This window comes from Pseudophryne corroboree, chromosome 2 (assembly GCF_028390025.1).
Source record: "Pseudophryne corroboree isolate aPseCor3 chromosome 2, aPseCor3.hap2, whole genome shotgun sequence".
NCBI lineage: Eukaryota > Metazoa > Chordata > Amphibia > Anura > Myobatrachidae > Pseudophryne > Pseudophryne corroboree.
Window position 1 is genome coordinate 210,298,900 of NC_086445.1, and position 19,594 is coordinate 210,318,493.

The 19,594-nt window shown below is 45.6% G+C and overlaps 1 protein-coding gene across 1 annotated transcript; it reads left to right on the forward strand.

Annotated features, from left to right (window-relative positions):
* The first annotated feature begins 278 nt into the window (after window positions 1-278).
* LOC134991200 (chymotrypsin-like elastase family member 1) lies at window positions 279-16,445 on the forward strand. Its single transcript, XM_063950734.1, has 8 exons — window positions 279-318; window positions 1,929-2,026; window positions 4,248-4,348; window positions 6,063-6,188; window positions 6,623-6,759; window positions 8,576-8,721; window positions 14,696-14,845; window positions 16,437-16,445. Exons 1-8 carry the CDS (start codon window positions 279-281, stop codon window positions 16,443-16,445), a joined length of 807 nt encoding a protein of 268 aa, XP_063806804.1.
* Window positions 16,446-19,594: the final 3,149 nt, after the last annotated feature.

Consider the following 19,594-nt stretch of genomic DNA (forward strand, 5'->3'; position numbering starts at 1 on the left):
TTTGTGTGATTTTGTTGTCAGCACATTCAACTATGTAAAGAACAAAGTATTTAATAAGAATATTTCATTCATTCAGATCTAGGATGTGTTATATATACATGCACACATACATATCTCCATATTTGTCCTTCAGGGAGCCTTGGAAATTCATTTACCAGCTGTTTTACCTGTATCACCTGGAGATATTCTCACTATATGTTGACGCCTTTTTCAGTGGTATAAAAGGGGAGAAACTACTGTTAGGTCTTTACAGAACATTCCCCAGGAATCATCTCACAATGCTCAGGCTTCTTGTATTGGCTGCTCTTGTCCTTTGCGGTAAGTTTTATTATCTAAGCACATGTATACTCTATGTACACAGGTAAATCTTTAGAAGCAATTCCTGAAAATGTTGTAATTTTTTGAATCACCTTGATACAATTACTACTGAAAGAATTACTGATAATTAGCTTGTTCAGTGGTGGCCAAATTCTGAAGGATGTCCTTTTTTCTTCACCCAAGTCCTTTGTTTTCCCCATCAGTGTCTTCATCCCTTCTTCAAAATTACATATTACCTCCCCGCAGCCTAACCCTAAGTCTCCCTGGTGGTACCTAACCTTAACCACCCTTTCCTGCAGCCTAAACCTAACCCTCCCTCCCTCGCAGCCTAACCCTAACCCTCCCTGAGGCTGCCAAACCCTAACCACCGGTGGCTTACCTCTTCTCAGCACCAGCAAGCCCTCGGTTGGGATCCCGGTGGTCGGGATTGCGATCCATGCCGGAGTGGCAGCATCGGCCTTCCTGAGCAATGTCAGGATTCTGGTGTTGACATTTTGACTGCCGTGATCCCAAACGTCGGTATCCTGACTGTATTCCAACCACTGTAGATGCAAATTGTTCCTAGAAAAAAATCAAAATGGTGGCAATTGTGGCAAGAGCAGCTGCTTTTATATATTTGCAGTGCCTCTTGTACCTGATCATAAATAATAGATAAAAAAACAGAGCTATGCAGTTGCAGTAGGTAAAACTACTTTATGACCCACTTCCCCTTAGTAGCAGATATGCCTTCCTTGTGTGGCTGCTCCTAGGCCTAGTGCAATACTAGTCTCGGAGTTCCCCACTCTGCTCATCTGAGCATGTTAGTGGGCCACTTTAAAGATGTATCATTTATTCACAGGAAGCCCCAGTCTTTGCAACCCCCAGACTGATCAGACCAAAGCCTCCCAAATGCACATGTCTTTACAGCCCTGTGCACACATTATTGATTTCACCAGTTTTAAAATTTTATTGATCTGAGGAAACCTCTGTTTTCCAATTTGTAAGAATATCATACTGAATTTTATATTGTATTTTTTTTCTTTAACTGCAATTATATTTGTTAAAAAATAAACTGGAGTTATTGATATATAAATTCCAAACTACTTATTATAGAAACTGGAACTAAAGGCAGTGGCATTATTAGGAGGGTCTGGGCTGCACCCGAATATCACCCACCGAGGTGTGACACCAAAATGCGTCTCCTTCTCAGTGACAGGAGCCAAGTGTTGCACTGCACTGTCACAGTGTAGGAACTGGCACTGCAGACAGAGTCAGCGGGGGCAGCCAAGCATCTCCGGGACCACCGAAGTAAAGAAAAATGGGGGTCACGATGAGATGCCCCAAACCTTACCATGAGGTCATGCCCCTTCCCACTAGACAAGGACAGTGATACCCCAAAAGGATAAAATGTCATCCACAAATTTCAAATGACCTGTACCATGAAGGGAAAATAGAGTGACCACATGAACATAAATGTACACAATACTTGACCTGTATTATGAGCAACTAAAATATTTTGATTTAAAACACCTCTCAAATATTATTTTAGAGAGCAAAAAGAACTAAAAAAAAAATCTAAGGCATGTTTTAAATAAGTAGTAATATTCAATATCTGTTTTCTCTGCCTAAAGGATATTGTCACGAGGATAATATCCAATATTTGGAAGAAAATCAAAATGGACGTGTGGTAGGAGGAAGTAATGCAGCAAAGAATGCCTGGCCATGGCAGGTGAGTAGGACAGAATTTACATCTGGCTTTCTAGCTGTGTATCTTATACCCCTTTTACACTCACAGAAAAATCCCGGGATATTGCACGTGAACGCGCATCATCCCTGGATTTTTGTAAGTGTGAATGGGTACAGGGACAATTTCCCAGGAGGAGCATACCGGGATTTCAACCCAGGTCTCGACCTGGGTTGAATCCGGGACCGTCCCGGGAAGCTGTGCAGTGTGAACGGGTATACCGGGTCAAGGCGACCCGGCACCCGTTCTCTGCATAGGAGGCGGTGTTTGGAGAAGATTATCTCCAAGCACCGCCTCCGCTAGAGGCAGCGGTGACGTCACCAAACCGGCAATATGCCGGGTCGGCCCGCTAATGTGAAAGGGTCATTCCCGGGAATGTGTCCCGGCAAATATACTGGGACACATTCCCGGGAATGACCTTTCACTGCGAGTGTAAAAGGGGTATTACACACAGACAATATACAGAGCACTAGATATACCATAAACATCATAAGTAGCATTCAGAGTTCATCAAGCTTTTGTTCACTGCTGCTTGAATGTAGGTTCCACGAGAGCGAAATAAACACCTCTGGGCCATGTGAAAAATTTCTCCCCCCAAAAAATGCAGTTGCAGCTCAAGCTACGGCTATATGCATGTAGTTACTATTTAAATGCGCCTAGTGTTGTAGTGCCCAAAAGACCCACAACAATGTTCTCCTTTATCCTTATTTCCTGAGTATCATTTTAAGAAAATGTATTTTTATATAGTGTGCAATTGCAGTTATTTAAATGTGGCTCCAAGACGTAAGCAATCAAACAGTGACTAATTAGAAACACACCCACAGATCCTCATACCAGTGTTATTGTGCTGCTTCATTGGCGCAATGGAAGCTGGATACACATGATAAGATTATCTGTCCAATCTTTATGGTTGGAGTGAAAATCTGGTAAAGTATGGGAGCAAATGACAATCAACCATTTGCTCCCAAAAGCTAGAAAATGGGCAAAAATAGTTGTTAGGATAAATTGGTTATATCAAATGGAATTCACTATTTTGTGTGAACGTCCATTTTTGTCTGTTTTCTGGCCTTTGGAAGCAAATGGTTGATTGTCATTTGCTCCCATACAATAACAGATTTTGTCTCTAACCAGAAAGATTGGACAGATAATCTTATAGTGTGTATTCAGTTTAAGGTTTCAAAAGTAAGAAATGTGAACAGACACCTGCCATATATCCACAAATTAATTTAACCTTTTCAACTGGAGAACGTAATCCGCAATCAGCCAATTATTATTATCATCAGTGTATTATGCATCACGGGTCAGGTACCCTCAAGAGATATGCCTGCTGATAGACACAGCACATCTGTGTCCATGTTTAAGTCACCTTTATGAGGAATATATCACTGTACTCATCCTATATCTGAAGCTCCTTCCCTCTGCCATTATCAATCACTACTGTAACTGTAAGATGCGGGTGGTCTTCAGTATGCCGGCTGTCGGGATCCCGGCGCACAATATACCGGCGCCGAAATCCCGACAGCCGGCATACCGACACTTATTCTCCCTCGTGGGGGTCCACGACCCCCCTGGAGGGAGAATAAAATAGCGTGGCGTGCGTAGCGCACCACCGTGCCCGCAAGGGGCTCATTTGCGCTCGCCACACTGTCGGTAAGCCGGCGGTCGGGCACCCGGCGCCGGTATGCTGATCGCCGGGAGCCCGACCGCCGGCATACCATACCACACCCGTAAGATGCGACTTGATCTGCAGATGAACAAAGTGCACATCTTTAGTGTGCACACGCACTCTACGGAAATGTATTTTTTATGCAAACTAAAAAAGAGTGCTTCCATCAAACTCTACATTAACCCCTGTGTTCCCTAAATGGATGGTTGACTGTATCTTGAAACAAGCATACCATGGGGGTTATTCAGGTTACATCATCAAGCGATGCGACTGCAATAACCCTGGTGTTGGCAGTGCGCATACGCAGGTACTGTCCTGCGTGGCCACTGAATGTGATGTGATCGCATTGGCTGCAAATGCCTCTGCCTGATTGACAAAACTGTCATTTGAGCACAACTTCCATTCATATGTTTTATTTCATCCTATTATTATGCTTTGTAGGATCAGGTATTAAGAAGCATGTATTGATCATTATATCCAAGGTTTTATTATTCAGTTAATTGTGTCATATAGTAATGTCCTGTTTTTGTGTTCCTCCAGGTATCTCTCCAGTATCTCTCTGGCAGCAGCTGGTACCACACCTGTGGAGCTTCCCTGATCCGTGCTAACCGTGTGCTGACTGCTGCTCACTGCGTGGACAGGTAACAGACTGGCTTGTTTACAGTGAATAGTCCCCTGAAAGATCACTAGTATAATATGTATTGTTAAAGCTTAATTTAATTGTTAATATTTTCAAGGGAAGGGTTCTTACCAGCAAGCCATTAAAGACTCACTACTGGACATTGGGTCTACTTCAGGTTTGTACGCAATGCCCGATCATCACACAACGGAGCGATTATCGGCAGACTGCGCATGCGCTGAGATTGCAATACACATGCACCAATGTACCGCTGTAACCTCGCTTGAAATGAGGATTTCATAGAAAAGTGATTGACAGGGACTGACCATTTGGAAGTGTAAGCGGGATGTTTGTGGGGTGGTTGGAAAAAACGCAGACGTTTCATGGCCGTTTCTGTGGTGTGTATCTGCACGAACCTGCGATCATGTACACAGAGAAACATGGCGCCAGTGTCACTACTGCTGAGGCCAGTCTGCCATAGGGCAACCCTTAGACCAAATGTTCCTCATTTTTGCGTAGAGCATGTGTACACAATTGCAAATGATTTTGAGATAGCTCCAGTGAGCGTCTTTTTTCATCCCTGGGCAGCAGCTTCACTAGTTAACATTAGCAATTCTGTAGCCAAGAAAATCACAATTGTATTTGCAGTTGCATACAAACATGAATTAGGCCTATTGATATGTCAGATTAATTAATATAACTTAAACACCTGAAGAGTTACACTAAAGATTTCCTGCATGCTCCAATATAGTGCCAGTTACACATAATGTATCCCAGTATAGTGCCAGTTACACATCATGTCCCCCAGTATAGTGCCAGTTACACATCATGTCCCTCAGTATAGTGCCAGTTACACATCATGTCCCCCAGTATAGTGCCAGTTACACATCATGTCCCTCAGTATAGTGCCAGTTACACATCATGTCCCCCAGTATAGTGCCAGTTACACATCATGTCCCCCAGTATAGTGCCAGTTACACATCATGTCCCCCAGTATAGTGCCAGTTACACATAATTTTTCCCAGTATAGTGTCAGTTACACATAATGTCCTCCAGTATAGTGCCTGATACACATAATGCTTTCATTGCACCCCCATACCCTGTGCAGAATACCTCAGAGACTTACATTAGCAAGATGCTCCTTCGTGGCCATGCTGCTTCAGGGGTCAGGACGTAAGGGCTCTGGCTTTAAGGGCTCTGGTGGTCAGGGCTGCAGCTTGAGAGTCTGTGGCTTTCTGTTAAGGCTCTCGGTTCCTTGCTGTGTGCTTCACACCACCGCATGGGTGCTGATGGGCAGTGAAGGCAGCAGGACAACATCACCATGGGCAGATGGAGGCGGAATGCGGAGGATGCAGTTCCGCCCCGTTCCAGCCCAAGTTAACCCCTGCCAACAGGTTGCAAAAGGCCCACTGCCCGCGGGCGCAAAAGAATGTGATAAGGCCGAATGCAGCCCTCAAGTTTGACACCCCTGTATTAGAGTATATTTTGTAGTGCTGCAGATCCCTATTGAGGGATCTCACTGTTCTGCAAATTATGCTAGATAACTAAACCCACCCTGTATATACTGTATTCAATGCAATATAACTGGTTCCTTAAGTAATTAGCACATACAGTTGTTGTGCTGTGGTTCTCATATTACTATAAAACTGATGAAGATATTTGGGTTCATGCTTTAGAAAATGACTGACAACACACACTGAAAATTCCATGTTCCTTCTTCTCATCCTCTGCAACAGAGTAGTCTCATTCCGTGTGGCTCTGGGAGATCACAGCCTCAGTGCTAATGATGGCACTGAACAGTACATTTCCGTGTCTTCCATCAGGAAGCATGCCAGCTGGAATACCAACAATGTTGCTGCTGGGTAAGAAACTATAATAGGAAAAGATTATCATAGTTACTGTAACTAAGACTTTGTAGTGGATGTGAAAAGATAGTATAACATCTGTACTAGGCAAAATGTACAAAGTGAGCACTGGCAGATGCATGTGCAATTTTACTGACTACAAGGTTGCTATGGGCAACATCCCATCTTAAATAGAACTCCCATCTTAGTAAATTTACCCCTAGGTGAGAACCAGTGCCTGCACTATGTGTAATGGTCATCAATGGTGTAAACCATTAATGGCTCATCATTGACGGCTTCCTGCCATCGATGTAAAACACTGATGTCACCATTGATGGTAGACCCTTTGATGGCCATCCCTATCAGATTAGTGATGGTAGTCACCTAAGTGCTTGAGATTATAAATGTTTACTTAACTTATTAAAAGTTTCTCAATATTTGTATTTTTGCAGCAATGATATTGCTATCCTCTGGCTGGCTTCCAGCGCTACCCTGAACAATGCTGTGAAAGTGGCAACACTGCCCGCTAGTGGTGTTACCCTGGCACACAACTACAACTGCGTTGTTACAGGATGGGGATTACTCTCCAGTAAGTTCTCTGTGTAAAACTTTATCTGTAAAATGGGCTAGATTTTATAGTGGTATGTAACTGGAGGGACTACACTGCAAAAGGCAGATGAGCAATATAACATTTTTAATAAAGGACATGTCTATGTATTATTTTTGTTAGATATCTGTTTTGAACATTGGGACCGATTCAGCTTGAATAGTAGAAGTGCAGAAATCGCTATTTCGTGATTTCCGGACTTCTGTGCATGCTAGCACGCCACTTCGCACATGCGTGAGGACTTAAACTGCGATTGCATGCGATGGCAGTTTAAGTATTGGTGAGGGACGGGGCATCCCCACTGTGTTTTAGTGATGGTGTAGGTGGTGTTGGCGGGGCATGGTCCGGACAATGGAGTTGTGTGCAGACCGTTTGTGGGACGAGCCACGGCAGCTGCGTGATGTCACACGAAGCTGCTGCGACCCAAAACATTTCAGTGAGGGGGAAGACCCAGCATGCGGGGCGGACTTGCCCTTTGCTGGGCGGCCCCCTGCACGCTAGACCCTTTGTCAGAAGTGTAAGTACAATAAAAGAGAAAAGAAAAATATAAGAATGATGAAAAACTATACTTTATAAATAAATATAAATGACATAAAAAAATAAACAAAGGGAATAATTGAGCAGTTTCATCAGAGGAATCTAATTAAACTGACTAACTAAAAGTTCAGGACAGCCTCTGATGTGACCTTAGATCATACTTGCCTACCTGACCCTCTCCATGAGGGAGAAAATGTTCTGTTCCTGGACTTTCCTGGTAATGTATGATTGCCATCACCTGTGGTGAAACACCTTTCTTATCAATTACCTAGCTCACCACAGGTGATGGCAATCATACATTACCAGGAAAGCCCAGGAACAGAGCATTTTCTCCCTCATGGAGAGGGTCAGGTAGGCATGTATGCCTTAGATCTCTTCCTCAAGAGCACCTAATATTGAAGAAAGCAGTGGTGGAACTGCCAGAGACAATGGAGACGGCTGCCGCTGAGCTCCTGCAGCAAAAGGGTCACTTCTCCTCCATTATCTCCACAGCTCCGTGTGCTGATGTGTGACATGGGGGCCCAGTGGAGCACCATCCGCAGTGTTGGCTCAAGGCGTAGCAGCCGCAGTCACCTGCCAGCTCTGTATTAGCCTAGTAGACAGGGGCACAGGTGGCAGAGAGGAGCTCAGCGCTGAGGACCGTGCATCAGCTCAGTACAGCTGGCTGAGAGATCGGCGCTGGGGACTCCACCCCCATGTGAAAGTTCTTGCAGTGGATCTGGCTGGTTGGCTCACCAAAAATCAGCCAGCCAGGGGATGCAAGGTGAAAACACACAGAGGGTAGGCTGGGGAAGTACCTCACATAGGACATGTGAGTAGGGACTAAGGGCAGTGTGCGGATCAGTGCAGCTTGTACAGAGAGTTACTGACACTTGGCTCCACTCTCAGTCGCACGTTAGTGGGCAGGGCCGCAACAAGAATGAATTCCATCTAGAGCAAGAAACTGTTTTGTGTTCAGAAATGATGTGTGTGTGACTATGCAGCATCGTATGTTTGTGTGTGAGGCTATGCAGCAGTGTGTGTGGAAACAGTAACTGTGTGAGGTTATGATGCCACGTGTGCGTGTGTGAGGCTGTGGGGCAATGAGTGTGTGAGGCCTCTACTTAGTATCTATCTATATCTCTATCTACCAATGATGGGGGGGGGGGGAGGGGGATATATTGCCTCCCTGCGATTAAGACGAACTTACACCACTGGAGGAAAGTAATGCTACGTTATTATTTTTATTATTTTCATAATATTAACTTGCCTTCCTGTGCAGGTAATGGATCTCTTGCCACCATCCTCCAGCAGGCCACTCTGCCCGTTGTTGCCCACGCAACCTGCTCTACTAGTGCCTGGTGGGGCTCCACTGTCAAGACCACTATGATCTGTGCTGGTGGTGATGGAGTCAGATCTTCCTGCAATGTAAGTTGTGTCTACTGCTCTTTTAATAGACCTAGAAAATAAGAATTTACTTACCGATAATTCTATTTCTCGGAGTCCGTAGTGGATGCTGGGGTTCCTGAAAGGACCATGGGGAATAGCGGCTCCGCAGGAGACAGGGCACAAAAAAGTAAAGCTTTACTAGGTCAGGTGGTGTGCACTGGCTCCTCCCCCTATGACCCTCCTCCAGACTCCAGTTAGGTACTGTGCCCGGACGAGCATACACAATAAGGGAGGCATTTTGAATCCCGGGTAAGACTCATACCAGCCACACCAATCACACCGTACAACTTGTGATCTAAACCCAGTTAACAGTATGACAACAGAAAGGGCCTCTTAAAGATGGCTCCTTAACAATAACCCGAATTAGTTAACAATAACTATGTACAAGTATTGCAGATAATCCGCACTTGGGATGGGCGCCCAGCATCCACTACGGACTCCGAGAAATAGAATTATCGGTAAGTAAATTCTTATTTTCTCTATCGTCCTAAGTGGATGCTGGGGTTCCTGAAAGGACCATGGGGATTATACCAAAGCTCCCAAACGGGCGGGAGAGTGCGGATGACTCTGCAGCACCGAATGAGAGAACTCCAGGTCCTCCTTTGCCAGGGTATCAAATTTGTAAAATTTTACAAACGTGTTCTCCCCCGACCACGTAGCTGCTCGGCAGAGTTGTAATGCCGAGACCCCTCGGGCAGCCGCCCAAGATGAGCCCACCTTCCTTGTGGAGTGGGCTTTTACAGTTTTAGGCTGTGGCAGGCCTGCCACAGAATGTGCAAGTTGAATTGTGTTACAAATCCAACGAGCAATCGACTGCTTAGAAGCAGGTGCGCCCAACTTGTTGGGTGCATACAATATAAACAGCGAGTCAGATTTTCTGACTCCAGCCGTCCTTGCAATGTATATTTTTAAGGCTCTGACAACGTCCAACAACTTGGAGTCCTCCAAGTCGCTAGTGGCCGCAGGCACCACAATAGGTTGGTTCAGATGAAATGCTGATACCACTTTAGGGAGAAAATGCGGACGAGTCCGCAGTTCTGCCCTATCCGAATGGAAGATTAGATAAGGACTTTTATAAGATAAAGCCGCCAATTCAGATACTCTCCTGGCAGAGGCCAGGGCTAGTAACATAGTCACTTTCAATGTGAGATATTTCAAATCCACCTTTTTCAATGGTTCAAACCAATGGGATTTGAGGAAATCTAAAACTACATTTAGATCCCACGGTGCCACCGGAGGCACCACAGGAGGCTGTATATGCAGTACTCCCTTGACAAAAGTCTGGACCTCAGGGACAGAGGCCAATTCTTTTTGGAAGAATATTGACAGGGCCGAAATTTGAACCTTAATGGATCCCAATTTGAGACCCATAGATAATCCTGATTGCAGGAAATGTAGGAAACGACCCAGTTGGAATTCCTCCGTCGGAACCCTCCGATCCTCGCACCACGCTACATATTTTCGCCAAATGCGGTGATAATGTTTCACGGTGACTTCCTTCCGTGCCTTAATCAAGGTAGGAATGACTTCTTCTGGAATGCCTTTCCCTTTTAGGATCTGGCGTTCAACCGCCATGCCGTCAAACGCAGCCGCGGTAAGTCTTGAAAAAGACAGGGACCCTGCTGTAGCAGGTCCCTTCTCAGAGGTAGAGGCCACGGTTCGTCCGTGAGCATCTCTTGAAGTTCCGGATACCAAGTCCTTCTCGGCCAATCCGGAACCACTAGTATTGTTCTTACTCTTCTTTGCCGTATGATCTTCAATACCTTTGGTATGAGCGGCAGAGGAGGAAACACATACACTGACTGGTACACCCAAGGAGTTACCAGTGCGTCCACAGCTATTGCCTGTGGATCTCTTGACCTGGCGCAATATTTGTCCAGTTTCTTGTTGAGGCGAGACGCCATCATGTCTACAATTGGTCTTTCCCAACGGTCTATTAACATGTTGAAGACTTCTGGATGTAGACCCCACTCTCCCGGATGAAGATCGTGTCTGCTGAGGAAGTCTGCTTCCCAGTTGTCCACGCCCGGGATGAACACTGCTGACAGTGCTATCACGTGATTCTCCGCCCAGCGAAGAATCTTGGCAGCTTCTGCCATTGCACTCCTGCTTCTTGTGCCGCCCTGCCTGTTTACATGGGCGACCGCCGTGATGTTGTCCGACTGAATCAACACCGGCTTTCCTTGCAGGAGAAGTTCCGCCTGGCTTAGAGCATTGTAGATTGCTCTTAGTTCCAGAATGTTTATGTGAAGAGACTTTTCCAGACTCGTCCATACTCCCTGGAAGTTTCTTCCTTGTGTGACTGCTCCCCAGCCTCTCAGGCTGGCGTCCGTGGTCACCAGGATCCAATCCTGAATGCCGAATCTGCGGCCTTCTAATAGGTGAGCCTTCTGCAACCACCACAGAAGTGACACCCTTGTCTTTGGTGACAGGGTTATTCGCAGGTGCATCTGCAGATGCGACCCTGACCATTTGTCCAACAGATCCCTTTGGAATATTCTTGCATGGAATCTGCCGAATGGAATTGCTTCGTAAGAAGCCACCATTTTTCCCAGGACTCTTGTGCATTGATGTACTGACACTTTTCCTGGTTTTAGGAGGTTCCTGACCAGATCGGATAACTCCTTGGCTTTTTCCTCTGGAAGGAAAACCTTTTTCTGAACCGTGTCCAGAATCATTCCTAGGAACAGCAGACGAGTTGTCGGGATTAAATGGGATTTTGGAATATTCAGAATCCACCCGTGTTGTCTTAGCACCTCTTGAGATAGTGCTAAAGCTGTCTCCAGCTGTTCTCTGGACCTTGCCCTTATTAGGAGATCGTCCAAGTATGGGATAACTAATACGCCTTTTCTTCGAAGAAGAATCATCATCTCGGCCATTACCTTGGTAAAGACCCGAGGCGCCGTGGACAATCCGAACGGCAGCGTCTGAAACTGATAGTGACAGTTTTGAACAATGAACCTGAGGTACCCCTGGTGTGCGGGGTAAATCGGAACGTGTAGATACGCATCCTTGATGTCCAAGGATACCATAAAGTCCCCTTCTTCCAGGTTCGCTATCACTGCTCTGAGTGACTCCATCTTGAACTTGAACTTTTTTATGTAGAGGTTCAAGGACTTCAGATTTAGAATAGGCCTTACCGAGCCATCCGGCTTCGGTACCACAAATAGAGTGGAATAATACCCCTTTCCTTGTTGTAATAGGGGTACTTTGACTATCACCTGCTGAGCGTACAGCTTGTGAATGGCTTCCAACACCCTCTCCCTTTCGGAAGAGACGGTTGGTAAGGCAGACTTCAGGAAACGATGAGGAGGATCCGTCTCTAGTTCCAACCTGTACCCCTGAGATATTATCTGCAGGATCCAGGGGTCTACCTGCGAGTGAGCCCACTGCGCGCTGTAATTTTTGAGACGGCCCCCCACTGTCCCCGAGTCCGCTTGAGAGGCCCCAGCGTCATGCTGAGGTTTTTGCAGGAGCCGGGGAGGGCTTCTGTTCCTGGGAAGGAGCTGCCTGTTGGTGTCTCTTCCCTCTTCCTCTGCCTCGTGGCAGGTACGACAAGCCCTTTGCTCTCTTATTTTTGTAGGAGCGAAAAGGCTGCGGTTGAAAGGTCGGTGCCTTTCTCTGTTGGGGAGTGACTTGAGGTAAAAAAGTGGATTTCCCGGCAGTAGCCGTGGCCACCAAGTCTGATAGACCAACTCCAAATAACTCCTCCCCTTTATACGGCAAAACCTCCATGTGACGTTTTGAATCCGCATCGCCTGTCCACTGTCGTGTCCATAAGGCTCTTCTGGCTGAAATGGACATAGCACTCACCCGAGATGCCAGTGTGCAAATATCCCTCTGTGCATCACGCATATAGATAAATGCATCCTTTATTTGTTCTAACGACAGTAAAACATTGTCCCTATCTAGGGTATCAATATTTTCAATCAGGGATTCTGACCAAACTACTCCAGCACTGCACATCCAGGCAGTTGCTATAGCTGGTCGTAGTATAACACCTGCATGTGTGTATATATTCTTTTGAATAACTTCCATCTTTCTATCTGATGGATCCTTAAGTGCGGCCGTCTCAGGAGAGGGTAACGCCACTTGTTTGGATAAGCGTGTGAGCGCCTTGTCCACCTTAGGGGGTGTTTCCCAGCGCGCCCTAACCTCTGGCGGGAAAGGGTATAATGCCAATAACTTTTTTGAAATTATCAACTTTTTATCAGGAGCAACCCACGCTTCATCACACACGTCATTTAATTCTTCTGATTCAGGAAAAACTGTTTGTAGTTTTTTCACACCATACATAATACCCTGTTTTACGGTATCTGTAGTATCAGCTAAATGTAACGTCTCCTTCATTGCCAAAATCATATAACGTGTGGCCCTACTGGAAAATACGTTTGAATTTCTACCGTCGTCACTGGAATCAGTGCCCGTGTCTGGGTCTGTGTCGACCGACTGAGGCAAAGGGCGTTTTACAGCCCCTGACGGTGTTTGAGGCGCCTGGACAGGCATTAATTGATTGTCCGGCCGCCTCATGTCCTCAACTGACTGTTTAAGGGAAGATAAACCATCACGTAATTCCACAAATAAAGGCATCCATTCTGGTGTCAACCCCCTGGGGGGTGACATCTGCATATTTGGCAATTGCTCCGCCTCCACACCAATATCGTCCTCATACATGTCGACACCACGTACCGACACACACCGCAAACTCACAGGGAATGCTCTAATGAAGACAGGACCCACTAGCCCTTTTGGGGAGACAGAGGGAGAGTCTGCCAGCACACACCACAAAGCGCTATATATACAAGGGATATCCTTATATTAAGTGCTCCCTTATAGCTGCTTTAATATATATATATATAGCCATTAATGTGCCCCCCCTCTCTGTTTTACCCTGTTTCTGTAGTGCAGTGCAGGGGAGAGACCTGGGAGCCGTTCTGACCAGCGGAGCTGTGACAGAAAATGGCGCCGTGTGCTGAGGAGATAGGCCCCGCCCCTTTTTCGGCGGGTTCTTCTCCCGCTATTTTTCCAGTCAGGCAGGGGTTAAATATCTCCATATAGCCCCTATGGGCTATATGTGAGGTATTTTTAGCCTTGTATAAGGTTTATATTTGCCTCTCAGAGCGCCCCCCCCCAGCGCTCTGCACCCTCAGTGACTGCCCAGTGAAGTGTGCTGAGAGGAAAATGGCGCACAGCTGCAGTGCTGTGCGCTACCTTATGAAGACTGAGGAGTCTTCAGCCGCCGGTTTCCGGACCTCTTCACGCTTCAGCATCTGCAAGGGGGTCGGCGGCGCGGCTCCGGGACCGGACTCCACGGCTGGGCCTGTGTTCGATCCCTCTGGAGCTAATGGTGTCCAGTAGCCAAGCAGCAAATCCACTCTGCATGCAGGTGAGTTTACTACTTTCCCCCTAAGTCCCACGTTGCAGTGATCCTGTTGCCAGCAGGACTCACTGTAAAGAAAAAAAACCTAAACTAAACTTTCTCTAAGCAGCTCTTTAGGAGAGCCACCTAGATTGCACCCTTCTCGTTCGGGCACAAAATCTAACTGGAGTCTGGAGGAGGGTCATAGGGGGAGGAGCCAGTGCACACCACCTGACCTAGTAAAGCTTTACTTTTTTGTGCCCTGTCTCCTGCGGAGCCGCTATTCCCCATGGTCCTTTCAGGAACCCCAGCATCCACTTAGGACGATAGAGAAATGTATAAATACCACCCAGTTCATATAAAGTTTAGTAAAGATTAGAAATCCCACTACTAGCAAATTGTATCTACTATTATGTATATAAATGATATAAGATGCATAAAAGATTGTAAGGATTACATCATGGTCTGAATAATGATAGAGGGTCTTTGAAATGTCTAAAAAGGTAAATACTAATGGAAGAAATTGATGAAGTATTATAATTACTGAACTGTTGTATTATTAGTGTGTAATGTTAATATCTTTGTTGTCTTCAGGGTGATTCTGGTGGACCCCTCAATTGCTCTGTCAGCGGTGTGTACCAGGTCCATGGTATTGTCAGCTTTGGATCCTCTCTTGGATGTAACTACTACCAGAAACCATCAGTGTTTACCAGAGTCTCTGCTTTCACCTCCTGGATCAACAGCGTAAGTGGCCAATTATAAATGTTCCAGATAACAGTGCTTTACTTCTTATGCTATAATATAAATATAACCAGCTGTTATTGCGCCACCTGCATATAATAGCTGGAACAGTGACATAACTGGAGTGTACATCACAGGGAAGTACAGTAAAGTCCTATAAGATATCACAAGTGTAAAGTAGTGCCAGTATTTACTAGCACACAGTATGAGAGATATATTAAATCTTCGAGAAAGATAAAGTGGAGAAGTTGCCCAAAGCACCAATTTTAAAGGCGGGTACACACTATTCAATTATCTGGCCGGTTGGATTTGATAGTATGTCTGCAGGAGTGTTACAGCGCTTTTAGCCGATAAACGCTCACAATGCTTGTGATCAGGAGAACAATAGAGTGTGTGCTGTACACAATATATCATTCCTGACCTCCCAATCCCATTTTAGAGATCAAAAGACCGTACATACTGAGTAAGAAATAGCTCAGTGCGCACTGATCTATCAGAAATTCGCTCCATTGGATCACAGGCTTTATAGGATTGGCACACACTATCGTATACTGTGCACCTAGCTTAACTGTCGTTTTATAGACTGTGCTATATAAATGATAGCTAGAGCTGATTGGTTGCTATGGGCATCTTCTTCTTCTGGCTGTAGTGCCACTGTCAAGTACTAGTATATTTTTCAAACGCAACTCAAACATATAAGTATGTCTGTAATGTGTACATAATGCCGGCAGTGGCTGCGGATCTTACAAGCCTTGTTATTTTGCACCATGTCCGGCTGTTCTGGTCTGTTCGAAAGTTTCACTGTAGTAAAGCAGCTTCCACAAATTGGATGCAAAAACATTAAATGCAAATACAGCAACAAGCTTTTTCCTAATTGATTGCCCCTGGCTATGTATTACTTGTTACATTATATTACTTGGGTGAATTACATCTGAATGGTGCATTTATCATGTAAAAATCTAGAATTGGGTCGTTGACATCTGAATGGTGCATTTATCTCTAGATTTTGGCATGATAACTTCAACATGACCCAAGTAATAGAATGTAACAAATAGTATATAGCCATGCGCTATCAATTAGGAAAAAGCGTGTTGCTGTATTTGCATTTAATGTTTCTGCATTAAGGCGCGTGCCCCAGGCACGTAAAGCATAATCCCTTAGAACCAGCCCTCAGAGTTACGATAAACACACGGGTCCATGAACTTTTCCCGGATCCCTTCTGTTATCGTACAAAAATTGAACATTTTTTTGACTGATAAAAAAAGGACAATAACTGGATAGCCCGATAATGACCATCGGGCTAAAATCTCAATAATAGCTAATTTTTATCAGCAGAAAAATGAGCGCCTATGTCATATTTGTATACATTACCCATACTGCACTCATAAGCAAATGGTGCATTTTTTTTAGACTTTTAAAATTTTTATTGCTTACTAAAGACACAAAAATGTAATGATGTGATGTCTAAAATTACATTTTTGTTGTGTTCGCGTCTACACTAATGTTATACAAGTGCCATGATGTATCTGCTATCTGTTGTCAGAGTCTAATATATGGGAATGTGTTCTAAAAATATATTTTCTTATTTTTTCAGAACGTCTAAATGTATCCTCCCTGGAGAGAATTCTGCAAACAATAAAATATAATGTATATATTTTACTGAATATGAACAAACTGCTAATAAAGAATTTATCTCCAGCAAATATTTTATGAAAGTTTTAATAATTTCATCTGTAGGTGAAATACAACATTATCCATTGCATCACATTCATTTACTAAGTGTACTGAGTACTCCGTAGATTGTTCTAGTTAATTTTTACGCTTGTCTGGGTCTTGTACGAAAAGTCTTCATTTTACACTGCAGGGTCATATTCCCTCTTTAAGAAGTGTCACTTAGGGCCTAATTCAGACCAGATCACTAGCAAGGGATTTTTGCACTGCTGCGATCAGATAGTCGCCGCCTACAGGCGGAGTGTATTTTAGCTGTGCAAGTGTGCAAACGCATGTGTAGCAGAGCTGTACAAACAGATTTTGTGCAGTCTCTGCGCAGCCCAGGACTTACTCCGCCGCTGCGATCACATCAGCCTGTTCAGGACCGGAATTGATGTCAGGAACCCTCCCTGCAAATGCATAGACAGACACGCCTGCATTTTTCCAGACACTCCCTGAAAACGGTCAGTTAACACCCACAAACGTCTTCTTCCTGTCAATCTCCTTGCGATCACCCGTGCAATTGGATCCATCGCACAAACCCATTGCTGAGCAGCGATTCGCTTTGTACCCCTGCAACATGCCTGCGCATTGCAGTGAATGCACATGCACAGTTTGGACCTGAACGCCCGCTGTGCAAAAATGCACAGCAGTGATCAGGTCTGAATTACCCTCTTAAAAAATAAACAAATAAAAGAATATGGCTATAGCTATTGAAATTCGCGACAAGAACACTGTTGGAAGGCAGGTATAGTGTTGGAAGGCAGGTATATTTGTTCAAGGTTCCAAACCTATGTGTTTTAAAACACAGCAATGTTGTGTTAGCTTTTTGGCTTTTGGTAACAGCCGGTTAAGGGGTCCTGGGGTATGGATGCGAGAAAGGAGGATGGGCTCCATCCATAAGACCCAGCTCAGGTCTTAGGGCCTGTTGGACTCACAGAGGCTAATTAGTAATTTCAGCTGCATGAAAATGTTAAAAGGCTGTCAGCATGATCAGTAGGTCTCTTACATGGCCTGGGTATAAAGGAGAATGCAGAGTCTCTGTGAGAGAAACCTGCTACTAAAAAAATAAATAAATAAAAAACAAGCAAGCTATGCTTGGTAAAACATTTTGTGTTTTGTAGTGAGTTAGAAACTACATGTGCTTAGTTTTGTGCCAGACAGCAAGGTATTTATTTTGTTGTTGTTTTTTGTTTTGCTGCTTAATGAAACTGATTGAGGCCAACTGCACCAGAAACATTGGACTTGTGCGATCTCTTGGCTGATGTGCACTGCCATCTACCCCAGGAGATGGTACTTGTTCCCCTAAACCTGTTACAAAGTGTATACATTTCTTTAGTTTGAAATTGGCTTCACTAACCTACAGTATACACCAGTGGCGTGCGGTGAGGTCAGAGGCTGGTGAGGCACTACAGCCATAATGTCCGCCGAATCCTGCCGATGACCCCTACCACCGCCGAGCCAATGCCCGCTACTGCCTCTGAGCCGATGCCTGCTGCCACCGCCAATGGCTTACAAACTTGCCCACCATCAACTGACCCAGCCCTCCGCCACTAATTTGCATCTCAATCCGGTGCCGCCAATGCCCGCTGCCTGCCTGCTCATCATACTTGTGATATATTGTACATTTTTATAGAAAAAAAAAAAAAATTAGTGGTTGGGAAGGGAGTGGGAGGAGGACATGAATGCAATTTTGTTGTCCAGGGCTTCCATTAACTTAATGGAGAAGGGTCTGAATGGGTTAAAAAATGTAAAAAAAAAAATGCGTGAGGTCCCCCTTCCTAAGTATAACCAGCCTCGGGCTCTTTGAGCCGGTCCTGGTTGTTTAAATACTGGGGGAAAATTGGACAGGGGTTCCCCGTATTTAGACAACCAGCACCGGGCTCTTAGACCAGTCCTGGTTCCAAAAATATGGGGGACAAAAGATGTAGGGGTCCCCCGTATTTTTCAAACCAGCACCGGGCTCCACTAGCCAGGGACATAATGCCACAGCCGGGGGACACATTTATGTAGGTCCCTGCGGCCGTGGCATTACCCCCCCAACTAGTCACCCCTGGCCGGGGTTCCCTGGAGGAGTGGGGACCCTTAAATTAAGAGGTCCCCCCCTCCAGGCACCAAAGGGCCAGGGGTGAAGCCCGAGGCTGTACCCAGCACCCCCGGGCGGTGGGTGCCGGGCTGATAGCCATAAGTGTGTATAAAAAAGAATATTGTTTTTGTTGTGGAACTACAAGGCCCAGCAAGCCTCCCCCGCTTGCTGGTACTTGGAGAACCTCAAGTACCAGCATGTGGGGAAATAACGGGCCCGCTGGTACCTGTAGTTCTACAACAACAAAAATACCCAAATAAAAACACAACACACACACACCGTGAAAGTAAAAATTTATTAAAACACACTTACACACTCACACATACTTACCTACATCCCACGCCGGTCATGTCCACTTGTCCATGTAGAATCCAATAGGTGGTTCCTGTAAAAATGAGAGAGAGATTACTTACCTACATCCCACGCCGGTCACGTCCACTTGTCCAGTAGAATCCAACAGGGCCGGTACCTGTAAAAATTAAAATTATACTTACAAACAAAGTAATCCACAGGAGGAGAGAGAGAAATTAATGAATATTATACACTCGCTGACGCGGGAGGACGTTAGCACAGACAGGGGAGAGTGCTGCTGCTAGCTGGGATGATGGAGCAGGCTCCCCCAATAGTTGTGAGCCTAGCTATACCCCTAGTAGCTTTGCCCCCTGTAGCAGTGCCCCCAGTAGCAGTGCCCCGAGTAGTTGTGACCCCTGTAGTTGTGCTCCCAGTCACTGTGCCCCTTGTAGCTGTGCCCCCTGTAGCTGTGCCCCTTGTAGCAGTGCCCTGAGTAGTTGTGCCCCCAGTCACTGTGGCCCCTGTAGCTTTGCCCCCAGTCGCTGTGCCCCCAGTAGTTGTGACCCCAGTCGCTGTGCCCCTTGTAGCTTTGCCCCCAATAGCTGTGCCCCCTAGCTGTGCGTCGAGTAGTTGTGCCCCCTGTCGCTGTGCCCCCTGTAGCTTTG